Here is a 15,549-nt window from a genome sequence, read left to right on the forward strand (position 1 = left end):
CCAGCGAGTGCGAACGAATTCTATTCTGATTTCTGACCATGCTGTTCTGCCGCAGTGCGGTGCGTCTGATGCAGCAAATACTAGCTGTTTTGTTTTCACCGGACTCACGTAGGACACGGCGTTACAGTTTTGTACCCCAATTTCTCCCATTTTACCACCTAGTTGATGGTGGTATCGGTGATGGAAGAAGTGGCGGCCAGCGTTTCAGAAGGGCTAATGGTAGGAACACACAAGTTTTGGTCGCTGCCTTGAAGCACTCTCTCAGCGGCTGTGGTATATCTCAGCTAACACTGCTCCTCATGTTTATATAGTTATATGCATAATTAAAACTACATAGAAATAATAAAAATGTTTATGAAACAAACTATGTAACATTGCTTAAGACGATTTTCATAATTTCTAAGCAATGTTTTGTAATAAACAATACATAAGTGAAAGGGGCTAGGTAATATTCTTAGAAATATATAAGTTGTCATTCTAATGTGTAATAGTATTACACACATATTTCATATTCTAGACCAGCGGTTTTCAACCTGTGGTATACGTACCACTTGTGGTACGCAGAGAGCTCATAGGTGGTACGCGAAGAAAATCTTCCTTTATAAAAAAAAATTGGTACAAATTATTATTAAGAGGACGTGATACCCGCATGTGTTGTCTCCGTCTTACAAATGCGTAACATGGTACATTTTTCGCTCAGCAGAACACGTGTAGCTCCGTCAACTTAAAAATTAGAGTGAACTGACCTCTCATAAAATTTAAAGGTAAGATTATTATCTAGACAACCTCAATTGCTTTTTATTTTATATCAAATTTAAAGCGAGTTATGAGTATTTTAAAATTGTGAATTTTTTTGCATCTTAAAATACTCATAACTTCCTTTAAAATTTAAATATATTAAAAAGCATATGAGGTTGACTAGATAACAATCATACTTTTAAATTTTATAAGAGGTCAATTCACTCTAATTTTTAAGCAAACGGAGCTACACGTGTTCTGCTGAACGTAAAATTTACTTGTAAGACAGAGACAACACGTGTGGGTATCACGTCCTCTTAACATTAAATATTATTTGGCTTATTTAATGTTTATTTGATGGTGTGGAGGTCGTTTGTAATCGTAGCAATTAAGATAACAATATTCTCTTTAATATAATATAAATTGATAAACTTTATCGGATAAGCCCGTCAAAGCGTATTCATATGTATTCACATATATATAACACAAATGTATACATTATTAATAAGCAAAAAAAAAATGGTGTAAATTGTGTAAATGGTACGCGACTATAAAAAGGCTGAGAACCGCTGTTCTAGAATAAACTTAGGGCATTGATTTTATAATATATTATATTATAATATTATAAAATCAATGCTTAGGGTAAATATGAATAATGATATTAAATTAAATTTAGAAGTGTTTTAACGGAAATATATTTTTTTTCAAGAAAATTAGTTGAAAATTTTTAACGACCAACAGAAAACATTTTAATGTAATTTAAAATATTTTAATACAAACTATGAGGTAACCTTGACAAACTTATTGAATATTTAACAGAAGAATTATATTCATTTTGAGCTACAGTAAAATATAATGTCAACAACATTCAACAACAATTATTTAAAAAAATAAAGATAATTTATAATTTTTAAGCAATTCAAACAGTAAAAAAGACAGTAGTAGTTTTCATTTGAGCAAAACAATATATATTATGGAATAATATGGTTAAATACATCATACATGTTAATAAATTCGTTGGTTTTGAGATCAGAAATCAAGAGATTTCATGTTACAATGAAGTGGGTTCTGGATACTAATTAGACAGATATAGACATAGATAACAATTAAAAATTAAAAATTAAAAAAAGAAAAGAAAAATTATTTTTAAACATTCATTTCAATTAACGGAGAAAAACTATAATAGTATAATAATAATAATTAATGACTAAAAATCTAATATAATAAAAAAAAAATTTTATAGTTTTAAATTGCATTCAGATCAAACAAAATCACCTGAAACATTAGTTTAGGTTTTGATATTGGTAATTTTCACATGCAACATTTTATTTATTTTATACACATGTAAACTATATTGACATTTGGTCTGAACGTGATTCCTATATATCTGTAGGCTATACAGCAAAACGATGATCCTAAATAAAAAATAGCCAATAAGAGATTATAGTTTTGATTTTAGACCTCATTTTAATTAATTATTTATTGAAAAATTTTGAGAAAAATACTAGAGCATTGAATTGTCTGGAAATTTTAGTTCTCTACTAAGAATTAAAGTTTGCTAGAAGTAAATTTGATAGGTGGGTCAATCAAATTCTGTTGTTTTGTAAATGAGGAGAGTGCTGCATTTCACAAATGGTCTGTATGCGCATCATACATTTTAAATCATTAAATTTTATCCATTAATTATAGAATAATGTCAATTTAGCAATACATTTGTACATAAAATCTATTATAATATTAAAGAAAACATAATAAAATAAAGTCTTCAAATCGATTATTTACCCAACAACCATTATTTTTAGTCAAAAATATTTGGGTTATCTATGTCATACTACATACCAATTTAACTTAAAACACATAATAATATTTATCTTATAAACCATAACAGTTGAACAGTAAGAATATTGTTAGAGAGAGAAGCTATAATAAGGGAACTAAATTATTTTTAAAGACATGTGAACATTTACTGTAATAGATAATCTATAAGCTATAGCTGTGCTTACAACAGTCTTAGTAAATATAAAATTATAAATACTGTATTTTAATTTTAATCATCTGACTTGACAGAAGATATGCAATTATATAACTATAAAAATATATTTTATGCAAACAAATAGATTTTTTAACTATACCAACACTGACTAGTAACTAGTAACAAATATTAGTCATAAAACATAAAAAATTATTTTTTTCAGGAAAGTTTATGTTTTAAAATAACATAAGTACAAATTTTAAGGAATAAAAATACAGCTGTGATGTATCCGATGCTAGTCCAAAACATATTATCACTCATACTTACATCTTTGAGAACTAATTCTGGTGAGCCATTATAACAATAAATCTACAAAAAAAATTATTTTTCTAAAATTAAAACTTAGGTCTATACTTTATCCTAAATGCATGACAAAATAAAACTATGTTATACTAACAATATAAAACTTAATTCAGTTCGGACAAAATTACATTTTAATAATTGCAATGAAACAAATATTTTAGATTTTTTGAAACAAAAATAACAGTCAGTTGTGTAACACATTGAACTATTGCTGGATTATAAGGATTCAATAGCAAAGTTTACTGCTGTTTATCATAGAATAAAGTTTAAAACATATTGATGATCATCAACTGTTATAGAAATAAAATATGCAATACATAATAAATTTAAAGTTTGCGTGCATCAGTGTTTTTAAAAAGAGTCAATTGAAAAAAAATTAAATGTATATATTAAACAATTGACCTTTCAATGAAAAAAAAACTGAATACTGATCATTAAATTTAATTCAATTTTTATAGATGTTTAACTTTAAAATCTTATCCGGTTTTAGAATTTATTAGTGTACATAATATTATATTGCACAATGCGCATTGCATACATAACTAATAGAAAGTTATTATCGGTGCAGAATCCTTTAGATTTATTCATTCATTTCAATGCTTTGATAAATTTAAGAAAAAAAAAACAATTACTAAATTTATGAATTTTTGACTTACTTCTGGACAAGGCAATGCAGATCTTTTGAAACCATAAATAGCATGTAAAATACCTTGCATTGAATGTTTCAACATAGAAACATCATAAATCCAACTATATAATTTTGGTGTGTCATTGATACGTAACATAATGCCCGCAAATATTGTCATTGGTAAGATAATTGAAGATATAACAATAGTATTTATCTACAATCAAAATGGTGTACATAATTATTTATGGATTTATTTTAAATGTTGATTAATAATATAAAAGTTAACTTACAAGAAAATTCTTGAACAAAACTGCGACTAACATGCCTGTTGCTTGAGACATCAAACCAGTTACAATTAACATTAAAAAAACCATTAAAAATCTGAATAATTCAAATGGTTGTCCAGTCATTAAATAAATCACGATACAAAATAATCCCGTGGAAATAATCTAAAATAAATAAAAAATATGTTTTATAATCTATAAAGATACCAAATTTTCAGCACTAAATTTCTTTTTTTTTAGGAATGCTTAATATTTAATGTGTTTGCAATAAAATGCTTTGGTGCTAAGACTGAAGGAACTTTGTAATGATTGTTATTTTCCTACAGTAGCATTGTAGCAACTATTAATAAAAATAAAATGAATGATATAATGTATTTAAACTGCATTTGTACACTTTGAATAAAATTTTTAAAATTGATAATATTTTGATGTTTTAAGATGATTCTCTTTGAGATATACTTAAATTCTTCAATTGACTAAAATCAATAATTAAAATTAATTAATTTTTAATATTAGTTTTTTAAAGTTGGGTAAACTTGGTAAAGGTTTCTGTGTTTTATTCAATAGCCTATTATGATAATTCTTGTGAAATATAAAATACTTGAATATTATGTAATTATACACTACCTATTACAATAATTATTGTTTAAAAAATAATGACGTGATTGTGATTGTTTTAAATTTGTTTTTTCTTACTAAACACTAATTTTGTTATTATTATTTTTTTTTTATGTTTAATGTATTACATTTTAATTATGATAAAGAGTAATTAAATGTTCATACAAAATTTAAAAAAAAAAAAAAAAAAATGTTACAGGATAGACTTTAAGTAATAAATACCAATTATCTATTCAACAAAACTAATTATTATAAGTATGCAGTATGTAAATGACGATGTAAATTATGATAAAATATACAGATTGCCAGTTCATTGCCTTTTCAAATTAAATTTGTTGTTAAAATCTATAATAGTACAACATTTTACTCTAATAATTAATATAAATAAAATAATGAATTACAAACCTGTAAAGGTAGATCCATTAACGTCACACACGTGTAATATGAACGAAGTGAATACCATTGGTTGAAATATTCTAACCTCATAAGTAACAATTCCATTGGAACTAAAATAATATTATATTATTATACACGGAAAATTGTATTGTTTATGCACTATCAAGTAAAATAACTCACATTTAATTGACATTGAGTAGGCAGATAAGTAAACAATGGCCATCATACTGAAGTATAACATTATTACATTATCCCGTGTGAAGGAACCACTTTTGCCAATATTTAAATATACAGAACCAAACAGTAAACTCATTAAAAGAGGTACAATTATTCTTACTCTGATGAAGTCCTATAAAAAATATGAGAAACAAATATGATTTAATACGATTGTCTATGATGTATATAATATTATGCAGGTACCTATAGAGACATCAATCAAAATACATATATTATGAAATTAATACAACAATGTAACAATTTGATTTATTCTTTAGTCATTTTGACTAGAATACCTCTTATTAAAGATGTAAAATACAAACACTGTCTCTAGATGAGATGATTAATGTTCTACTAATAAGTATTCGTAGTTCATTGAAAAATTTTAAGATGCATTTATGTTGAGAATAATTAGACCGGTGGTATTGCATTTGAACATCTGCTATACATAAAATATACATTATTAATATTAATATATGTAAATTAATAATACCTACAATATTTTTTCACTCACTGTTTTCAATACTTTTTTCATTATTCCAGTCATTTGATTTTCCATTATTAATATACTTGACAAGTATTTCGTTGTGATCGCCATATTCTCCAGAACTCACTTCAATGACTAGTTAAAAAATAAAAAATACTGTTAATAATATTGTTGTACATGGTAAGATATACTAAAACAAGAAAATTTAACATACCGAAATCTGCAGGATTATGATGTAAGGGACATTGGAGACCAACAGATGACAAATAATTAATAAGACTTGATGACTGTCCACGGTAAATGCACTGACCCGTGGGTGATAGTATGTATAAAGCATTAAACATTTCCAATTGGGAAGAAGATGCCTGATGTATAGTGCATATAATTGTTTTACCACAATTGGCTAGGTCTCTTAGCATAGATACCACATAATTTGCAGATACCACATCTAAACCTCTAACAAAGTAAAGTATATTTTAATTTACATATATTAATAATAATGTATATACTAGTATTTACGTAGTTGGTTCATCAAAAAACATCACTTTTGGATTACGTATTAATTCTACAGCAATAGACAGTCGTCGACGCTCGCCCCCAGATAAATGTCCTGCCAATGTGTTTTCTTTTTCTGACAACTTCAAATTATCCAATATTCTTTTAATCTGAAAAAAAATTAAGTACTAACACTCAAGTGAAATAGAAAATTTTTCCTTAACCTAAATATAACTTTTTAATTGTTCTATAAAAAACAAATTAAGTACTTAAATAAGTTTTAACTTTAATAACCTAAAATCACAATTTTATATTTTAATTCTTATTTATTGATATTGTGAACTTCAAAATCTTATTCTACCTTGTTAGATATATGAACATTTTTCTATTTCTAATTTCATTGTTTAAATTATTAAATAGGTACCGATTTTAGTTTTTCATTAGTTAGGTAAAGTTGTAATATTTACACAGACAAATAAATACTAATTTTAATTTCTTACTAAGATTTTGTGGTAGACATCAAGTTGTACAGTACAGTTTCTAAGTTTTGAGGCTATTTCCATTGATTCTAATACAGTAAGGTGAGGTTGTAAGTTATCTTCTTGCATTATATAACTCAATTGTTTCATGAAATGTTTTCGATTGCGAGGCTGTCCGTTAATAATTACATCTCCTTTGTAGCCACATGTCCTATGTACAAATTTAAATATATGAAAAAAATAATGTAATACTACTAATAAAATAAAATATAACAGATTCGTCTTAACATACTTATAACCGGAGATAAAATTCAACAGCGAAGACTTGCCAGATCCAGAACATCCAATTATGGCACATGCTTGTTTCTTGTAGAATGTGCCGCTGACATTTCTTAAAATCGGCTTTTTTTCTGAAACAAACACAGAAATTGATTTAATGTTTATTTAATTTCTCAAGATGTTGACATCTGATATTCAAACTATGATTGACAGACAAAGTATAGATAATGTTATATACAAACATCAAAACATGGAGAAAAAATTGAGAAAATAACTATATACTTAAGTCAATAATGTCTAGCATTGGGGGATGACACAACCCTCCATTTTTTTTTACAGAAAATAATTTAAATTACCGTCGGAATATTGCAAAACGCAGTAAAGCTAAAATTGGTCAGATTAAAAAATAATTGATTATTATTTTTAATAACTGAATAATTATATACTACGTGATTTCATTGTTCATCACCTAGAATTATCGGGGTGTAATTAAATGCAATTATTGTTATGCATACCATAATATGCAACAAATTATTGTGATTAAAATATAATTAAATATTGTACAGTTTTAGACGACATAATCCAGAAGACAGAGAGACCTTGGGATATCGTTGGCCAATAGGTACCGTTGTTGATGTCAATATGCCGCCTTGAAAAATATGTTTCTAATGAAGTAGTGACCATCGCATCGGCCGGTAAATACCGCAACAACAGCATCGTATCCGGATAATCTCCGGAAATCTATGGATATTATCCTACACCGCGGTCCACGGCATTACCCGCGAATCATAATAAAATTACGATAGGTATACAACAACCGCAGAGGTTCTTATATTATATATTATTCGAGTTGACCTTCGATCAGAATATTATTTGTACCTATCGTATTATTCGTGCGTGCACCTACCAGGACTGAATATCCTGCCCGGCGTCCAGACGGTTACCGAGTACGACACGTCCGAAAACTGCACGTCGATCCCTCCGGCGTCCGTCACCAGCTCGTCGCGTTCGTCCATATCGATTTCCGCGTGCAAGCATCAACTGTCGACTGCACTCACAGGTCGCCGTTCGAGAACTGGACACCGGACAGTAGCGGACTGACAAGTAAGAGTCGAGACAGACGACTTCAACCAGTTCAATCTTCGACTAGTCAAGACAGCCGAGAGTTCGAGACCTCCGAGAAGTCCGAGAGTCGACCGAAACTAAACTACCGAATACCAATTACCAACTCGGTCGCCGTCGCGCACTCGCGCGGATACTCGCTATATGTGGCAAGCTGGTATCGTCGTCGTTGTTATTATTATTCAAATGCTGCGCGCGCACAACGGAATAACATGTTTTGTAATTTGTTTTAATTTTTGTCACGATGATGATGAAATGCGCGCGTACGAAGAAAAATAAATATTTATTACGAAACAAAATAAAAAAAAACAGTATAAATGTATAATATAAAATAATAATATTGATAATAATGGAGAAAAAACAAAATAATTATTTATGTTGTGACTTGGTACTTATAAGAGTACTTACGACAAGAATCATTATTATTGTGCCGCGACCGTGCACAAGGTCGATTCTCGTGGTATGAATTATGATCACGAATTAAGATATTAAGAGGATGTCAGCGCACTATTATTTGCTTTCTCTCTCTCTGACCCACCCTCAACATAGCCAACAAACATTTACGCAGAATTATTTTTCAATGTTTTTAAGTACCTAGTCTTTAGTGAAAACGTGATTATTATATTATTATTATTATCATCGTAATCAGTGGCGTATTTTGGTTGATTTCTCGGGGGGTGTCGACATTTATTGAACCTCAAAAACAAAATTTTTAGTACCTATTATTTACTAATATAAAAAGATATTGAATTAATTTTTTAACAAATTAATATGTTAGGAATTGACAAGAAGTCTTACATTTGATAAAAATGGTATACTATAAAATAAGTGACAATATATTAGGACTTTTTTTAAAATGTCGGGGGGTGTCAAGACATGGAGGACACCCCCCCCCCCCCAAAAAAAAAAAAAAAAATACGCCACTGATCGTAATCGGCCTGCAGTCTGAAAATCGTTCGACGGCGTGGGCGCGTGGTGGCCGTCCATGTCTTTGTATCTTGTTTGTGGGAAGCGGATGGGCCGATGGGTGACTGGGTAGTGGTTGGGTGGGTGAAGAAGGACGGACTATACGCGCGATATAACATTAAACATGCGGCTGCCGATATATTATGATTTATGATAGAACGCAAAACGCAATGAGACACGGAAACGTGCACCGCAGCTCTTATTATAGCACCGAAAACGTGATCCAAGGCCGGAATGCGCGAAGCGCGATACGCCGATTGTTTAATACTTCGAAAACTTTAATATTATCACATTATCGCAGGATGTTGTATAAATAATTAATGATTGTTAAAAAAAAAAAAAAAAATCTGTACCTAAAATAAATTCAGTTAACTAAGTTGAGTTGTTAATTCAGTTATTAATTCATATTTCATATTATATAGCCTGTCACCATATTATATTATGATATAATAGAAATTGCATTTCTTAATTTAAACCTTTTGGCTTTAATTATTGCCATGGACGAATGGACTTATTATAACAGTTGACGTCTATACAAAAAAATCAATCGATATGAGCACATCTTACATGCTATATTGTTGCTCCAAAGGTTGTATATATTGTACAGATGTGTGAAACTGTGAAGCATGTACTCTCATATAATATATGAATATAATAATAAACATCATGAACTAATTTTATACAACCTGGCAACAAAAAAACAACTTATTTAGTTGTACACTGTATATCATGCGCAAATCTAAGTCGAAAGCTACAGAAAACCAGCTTTAAAAAAAGCGGTTAAGTCGTGGATGTTGCTCTGTTGTACAGTATAGGTTACAAGTGGGTTATTACTGTAATGGATGAAATTAAATTTGAATCCAGTGATATTATATCATTGTATACGAAAAACGATTCTGAGCGGAGACGGTTTATCTGTCTATAGGACTCTAGGATAATATCATTTATTAAAGATTAGTAAAAATTTTCAAATCTTAGATTTAAAAGGAAATTTTTTTATGAATTTCTATCTAAGATAATCTGAACATTGCCGTAATTTTTACGTATTTAGTCAAAATTTGAACTTTAAATGCTTATAAAAAAAAATCGTGTCTATGTATTCTTTCGAATGTTTCCATTGATGTAGATTCAGATAATTCGTCCGTAGGCAGTCCACCAATAAAAAGACGAAAACCCGAGATGTCATAATCTGACACAAATCGTAATGTGAGTTTTTGACATTTTGTTAACTATCTATATTCTATGTTATAAATAATTTATAATAGGTAAACTAAAATCTATCTTTATGTTTTATGTTATAAAATAAAACAAGCTGGGTATCAGTTATGTTTGATACAGATTCGTTTTTAACATGATATACAATTGTAGTGTCCTATTGAGACATTATTATATAATAATATAATATTATATGACATCAAGGGATCTACTGATGATTTTATAGCTGAGATGGCCATGTGGCACAGGTAACAAAATATTTAATTTCTCATACACAAAAATATTGTTTGGGATCTATATTAAAACATAAAATTCATTGTAGTTTCAGACATTGTTTAAATATGTCAAAAGATAAACGGCCGAAAACATTTATTGAGACTCTCAACAATTGTAATATAATTCTGCATTGTATCTATCAATACACACCTTTTTGCAGATTGGTTCAACTCTACCTGTTTCCGTGGTAATAACAAGTGAACGGTCTTTTTCTTGTCTTCGAAGATTGAAAACATATCTGCGCAACAAGACTGGTGAGGAGCGATTAAATGGATTGATGCTATTAAACTTATACAGAGACGTGGAAGTCACTTGTGAAGAGGTCATTGATACAATGGCAAAAAAACCGAGACGTATAGATCTTGTTTTATAATTTAAATTGAATTGACAAATTTTATATAAGTATGAACAATATGATATTTATGAATACCTACTTTAAATTTTTTCAACCCCTCCCCCCCCCCGAATTTTTTCCTGCGTTCGACCCTGATATATTCATATTATCTATCTATAATACTGTATGATATTATCATTGATTAGTGTTTATAATCAATGATATTATTAATAATTAAAACTATAAGGTATTCAATGGTTAGTATTAGACATAACACATCTGCGATCTGCAGATAGTACGTCTTATAATAATATATTTTATTATACATAAATGTTTTAGTATATTTTATTTTAGTGTAGACCACCTGTATATTGGTACTCGGAAAAAAAAATCCACAGGAAAAAAACCCCCGGAAAAAAATCCCCAAAGTTTGCTTTGTCGAGTTTGCAAAGTTTACTTATATAATATAATAATTGTACATCCTAGGTTACAGTTAGGTATAAGGTATAACTATTGAGGAATTTTTGACAGCTGTGAGTAATAACATACGCAAGAGAACTGATTAACTTTTTATTATATAGGTATATATAGATATTATTTTAATTTTATGCGCAATATATTTACTATTGTTCATTATTATCATAATTATTTTTAATTTTTGCGAAATCTAGCTTGTGTGATCAAGATAATATTATAATAGTTATCATTCAAATTTTATATTTTTTTTAAATTATTTTATATTATTATTAATTATTATTTTAGAACAGTTATTAGGTATATCTTTGGGAATTTTTTTCCGGGGGTTTTTTTTTTCCTGTGGATTTATTTTCCGGGGATTTTTTCCTAGATTCTGTATAATATATTATATTAAGAGGACGCCACACCCACATGTGTTGTCTTCGTCGTATAAGCGCGTAGCATAGCAAATTTTACGCTCAGCAAATCTCGTTTATCTCCTTTAATTTAAAATTTTGAGTGAATTAACCTATTATAAAAAATTAAAGGCAAGATTATTACCGAGGGAATCTCATGGGATTTTTATTATATTTTAATTTTAAACCGAGTTATGAGTATTTTTAGATATAAAAATAATTTTAAATTTTAAAATACTCATAACTCACTTTGAAATTAAAATATAATAAACAACCTAAGAGATGCCCTCGGTAATAATCTTGCCTTTAATTTTTATAATAGGTCAATTCACTCTAAATTTTAAATTAACGGAGATAAACGTGATCTGCTGAGTGTAAAATTTGCAATGCTACGCACTTGTACGACGGAGACAACACACGCGGGTGTCTTCTTAAAGTAATAAAGTTTTATAATAATTTACTATCTATATTTTAGATTGTGAACGAAGTGATGAATGTATTGATTTTACAATGATGTGTGTTTTTTTTTGTGTCTGTGTACAGCAAACTAGTCGAAATAATGCATCGATTTCAAACTTTGGGGGTGGTTTCCGATGTAAAATTGAAGATCCTTGGTGCATTATAAAGGTCAAAAGTAAACATTTTCCAACAGTTTTCAAAAAAATCAAGAAAAACAAAAAAAAATGACAGAAAAACTGGAATTTTTACGCAAAACCAGTTTTCGACCAAATTGATTTATTTTATATGGTTCTAATTCAAAAACTAATCACTGTAAATACTTTTTGACTTTTTTTGAGTTATTTATAGACCACTGAAATTTTCGATGTTTTTGAGAATTTTTTTTTGAAGTGTCGGTAAAAAAATGTTGGACGACCAAAAAAACTTTAAAATTTAATACAAGGTTACTTATAAGTTGTTCTTATTGTAGCTAAAAAAAATTAAAAATCGTTAGTTACAATTTTTTTTGTAAGCGTTTATAGTTCAAATTTTTACGAAATATGTCGAAAATTTGCAAGTAATTTTGAAGTTGAAAAATCATAAAATTTTCCTGTTTATAACTAAGGATTAAAAATATAACACTAAGTTTTCTATAAGTTTTCCTTCAAATAGCTATAAAGAAAACTCGAAGCGTCATTATAGGAAAAATGTTTTGAGCGTTTGAATTTTAAATTTTTTCGAAATAGTGTAACGATAACGATATATCCTCAAACGATTTTAAACATTTGTTATTATTCAAAAAGTATAAGTCGTAGATACTTGAAAATTTTATCAGTTATTTAGATTGGCAATTTCTTTACATGATTAATTATTCAAAATATTTTGACTTTTTTTGAGGTATTTATAGACAACTGAAATTTTCAATTTTTCTGAAAAATTGTTTTTGAAGTGTTGATAAAATTTTTTTGGCCCTATCAAAATACTTGAAAATTTAATACAAAGTTCCTCATAAGTTATTAATATAGTGATTAAAAAATAAAAAAAATATATAGCCACGATTTTTTTTTATTAGCATTTGAAGTTCAAATTTTGACTTAATAAAATTAAGTCAATAATGTTCAAATTATCTTAGATCGAAATTCATAAAAGTTTTTCTTTTTATACCTAAGATTTGAAAATTTTATACAAGGCTCCTAAAATATTTTTACAATAGCATTTGAAAAATAAAAGAAATATATAGTCACACATTTTTTTAATAAGCATTTACAGTTCAAATTTTGACTAAATACATAAAAATTACGGCAATGTTCAAATTATCTTAGATCGAAATTCATAAAAAATTTTCCTTTTATACCTAAGATTTGAAAATTTAATACAAGATTCCTTACAAATTTTTCAATCTTCATCACAAAAAAAATGTCAACCGGAAATTCAAATTAAATTTTTATTAGCATTTGAATTTCAAATATTGACAGAAATTCGTCAAAACCATGAATATTTGCAAATTATTTTGTAGTTCAAAATTCATAATATTGTTTGTATTTATATCTAAGGTTATAAAATTTAACACCAAGTTTTCCATAAGTTTTGCTTCAAATAGCTATAGAGAAAATTTGAAGCGTCATTATAGGAAAAATATTTTGAGCGTTTGAGTTTTAAATTTTTATGAAATCGCGTAATGATAACGATTTATCCTCAAACGAGTCAAACGAATTTAAATATTATTTGTTATACTTCAAAAATTATAAGTCGTAGATACTTGAAAATTTCACCAGATATTTAGATCGGAAATTGAAAAATTGAAAATTTGTTCAATAATATTGTACCACAGATTATAACACATATATATTAGAAGAGATGATTATATTGTGATTACGAAATGTTTTCATGGATATTAGAGAAGAACTTGTTTGAAAATTGAATACAAAGTTCCTCATAAGTTATTCTTATAGTGATAAAAAAATTATAAGAATACATAGGCACAATTTTTTTTATAAGCGTTTATAGTTCAAATTTTTACGAAATCTGTCGAAAATGCGAAAATTTGCATGTAATTTTGAAGCTGAAAAATCATAAAATTTTTTGTGTTTATAACTAAGGATTAAGAATGCAACACTAAGTTTTCCATAAATTTTCCTTCAAGTAGCTATAGATAAATCTCGAAGCGTCAATATAGGAAAAATTTGAGGTGCGTTTGAATTTTAAACTTTTACGAAATAGCGTTACGATAACGATTTATCCTGAAACGATTTTAAATATTTGTTATTATTCAAAAAGTATAAGTCGTAGATACGTGAAAATTTTATCAGTTATTTAGATTGGCATTTTCTTTACATGATTTAATTTAAAAATATTTTGACTTTTTTTGAGATATTAATAGACAACTGAAGTTTTCAATTTTTCTGAAAAATTTTTTTGAAGGGTTGATAAAATTTTTTCGGCCCTATCAAAATACTTGAAAATTGAATACAAAGTTCCTCATAAGTTATTTTTAAAGTAATTAAAAAATTATAAAAATACGTAGGCACAATTTTTTTTTTATTAGCATTTGAAGTTCAAATATTGACTAAATACGTAAAAATTACGAAAATTCGCAAATTATTTTAAGCTAGAAATTTATACAAAATTTTCTTTTTAAATCAAAGATTTGAAAATTTTTAATTATCTATAATATATCCTAGACTGAAAAATCATCTCCGTTCAGAATCGTTTTTCGTATACAATGATACCTATCATTGCATTCAAATCTAACCTACCCTAGTCAGAGGTCCATCCCAACACCTAATGTACAGCAGAGCGACATCCACTTACCCGCTTTTTTTTTATAATCTAACTTAATTCGTAGTCCGCGCTTAACTACAGCAGCATACTATAATGACAACAACAACTCGACAATGTCCTCAAAATAATGCTAATCATTGCGGTGTCGTATATTATATTTCATTGGCTCATTTATTTATTATTATAATTTACATTGTATATATTTTTTATAACACGGAGGAAACAGACAGTGCCGCAACTAGGATTCTTGGGGCCCCGGACACAGTCAATGTATGGGGCCCTGAGGCTTATGTATATATTTTTTTATAGGTTACCAATACAAAATAAATAATGATGGTATTTTTTTTTTTTTAAACCTAAAAATAAAATGCGAAGGCCCACCACCACCCAGTGACTGGTGTCTTGTTATTAAAATATAACAACACGTTTAGTGTTTGTTTTTTTATTATAAATATAAATTGTATTATAATATTGATTCTGTCATTAAATTACCAATACTTTCACTAACAGTTTTATCAGAATATTCAGAATCATCATAAATAGAATTAGCTAAAATAATAAAATGTATGAAATAATTGTTAAAACGTTCA

The 15,549-nt window shown here is 28.0% G+C and overlaps 1 protein-coding gene across 3 annotated transcripts; it reads right to left on the reverse strand.

Moving 5' to 3' along the window:
• Positions 1–1,616: 1,616 nt before the first annotated feature.
• LOC149054328 (ATP-binding cassette subfamily G member 4-like) lies at positions 1,617–8,210 on the reverse strand. 3 transcript variants are annotated; one of them, XM_089230271.1, is made up of 12 exons: positions 7,863–8,210; positions 6,969–7,086; positions 6,698–6,887; positions 6,222–6,367; positions 5,917–6,158; positions 5,730–5,837; positions 5,539–5,654; positions 5,180–5,348; positions 5,009–5,109; positions 3,992–4,150; positions 3,730–3,915; positions 1,617–3,079 (listed from the first exon to the last, which is right to left on the reverse strand). In XM_089230271.1, the coding sequence occupies exons 1-12, from the start codon at positions 7,969–7,971 to the stop codon at positions 2,930–2,932; spliced, it is 1,794 nt and encodes a 597-aa protein (XP_089086397.1). In that variant the 5' UTR covers positions 7,972–8,210; the 3' UTR covers positions 1,617–2,929. The 3 variants fall into 3 exon arrangements, with proteins under 3 accessions (XP_089086397.1, XP_089086396.1, XP_089086398.1); XM_089230270.1 differs by having other exon boundaries at positions 5,539–5,657; positions 7,863–8,209; XM_089230272.1 differs by having other exon boundaries at positions 5,539–5,657; positions 7,835–7,975.
• Positions 8,211–15,549: the final 7,339 nt, after the last annotated feature.

Source organism: Diuraphis noxia, unplaced genomic scaffold, assembly GCF_037042655.1.
Source record: "Diuraphis noxia isolate RWA-SAM2 unplaced genomic scaffold, SU_Dnox_SAM2 contig0007, whole genome shotgun sequence".
Classification (NCBI taxonomy): Eukaryota; Metazoa; Arthropoda; class Insecta; order Hemiptera; family Aphididae; genus Diuraphis; species Diuraphis noxia.

Coding starts and splice junctions, on each gene's coding strand:
- LOC149054328 (XM_089230270.1), bottom strand. CDS start 7,971: ATGGACGAACGCGACGAGCTGGTGACGGACGCCGGAGGGATCGACGTG. Junction 6,888..6,968: donor AATTTTATCTCCGGTTATAA/GTATGTTAAGAC, acceptor ATTTGTACATAG/GACATGTGGCTACAAAGGAG. Junction 6,159..6,221: donor TTTTTTGATGAACCAACTAC/GTAAATACTAGT, acceptor TTACTTTGTTAG/AGGTTTAGATGTGGTATCTG.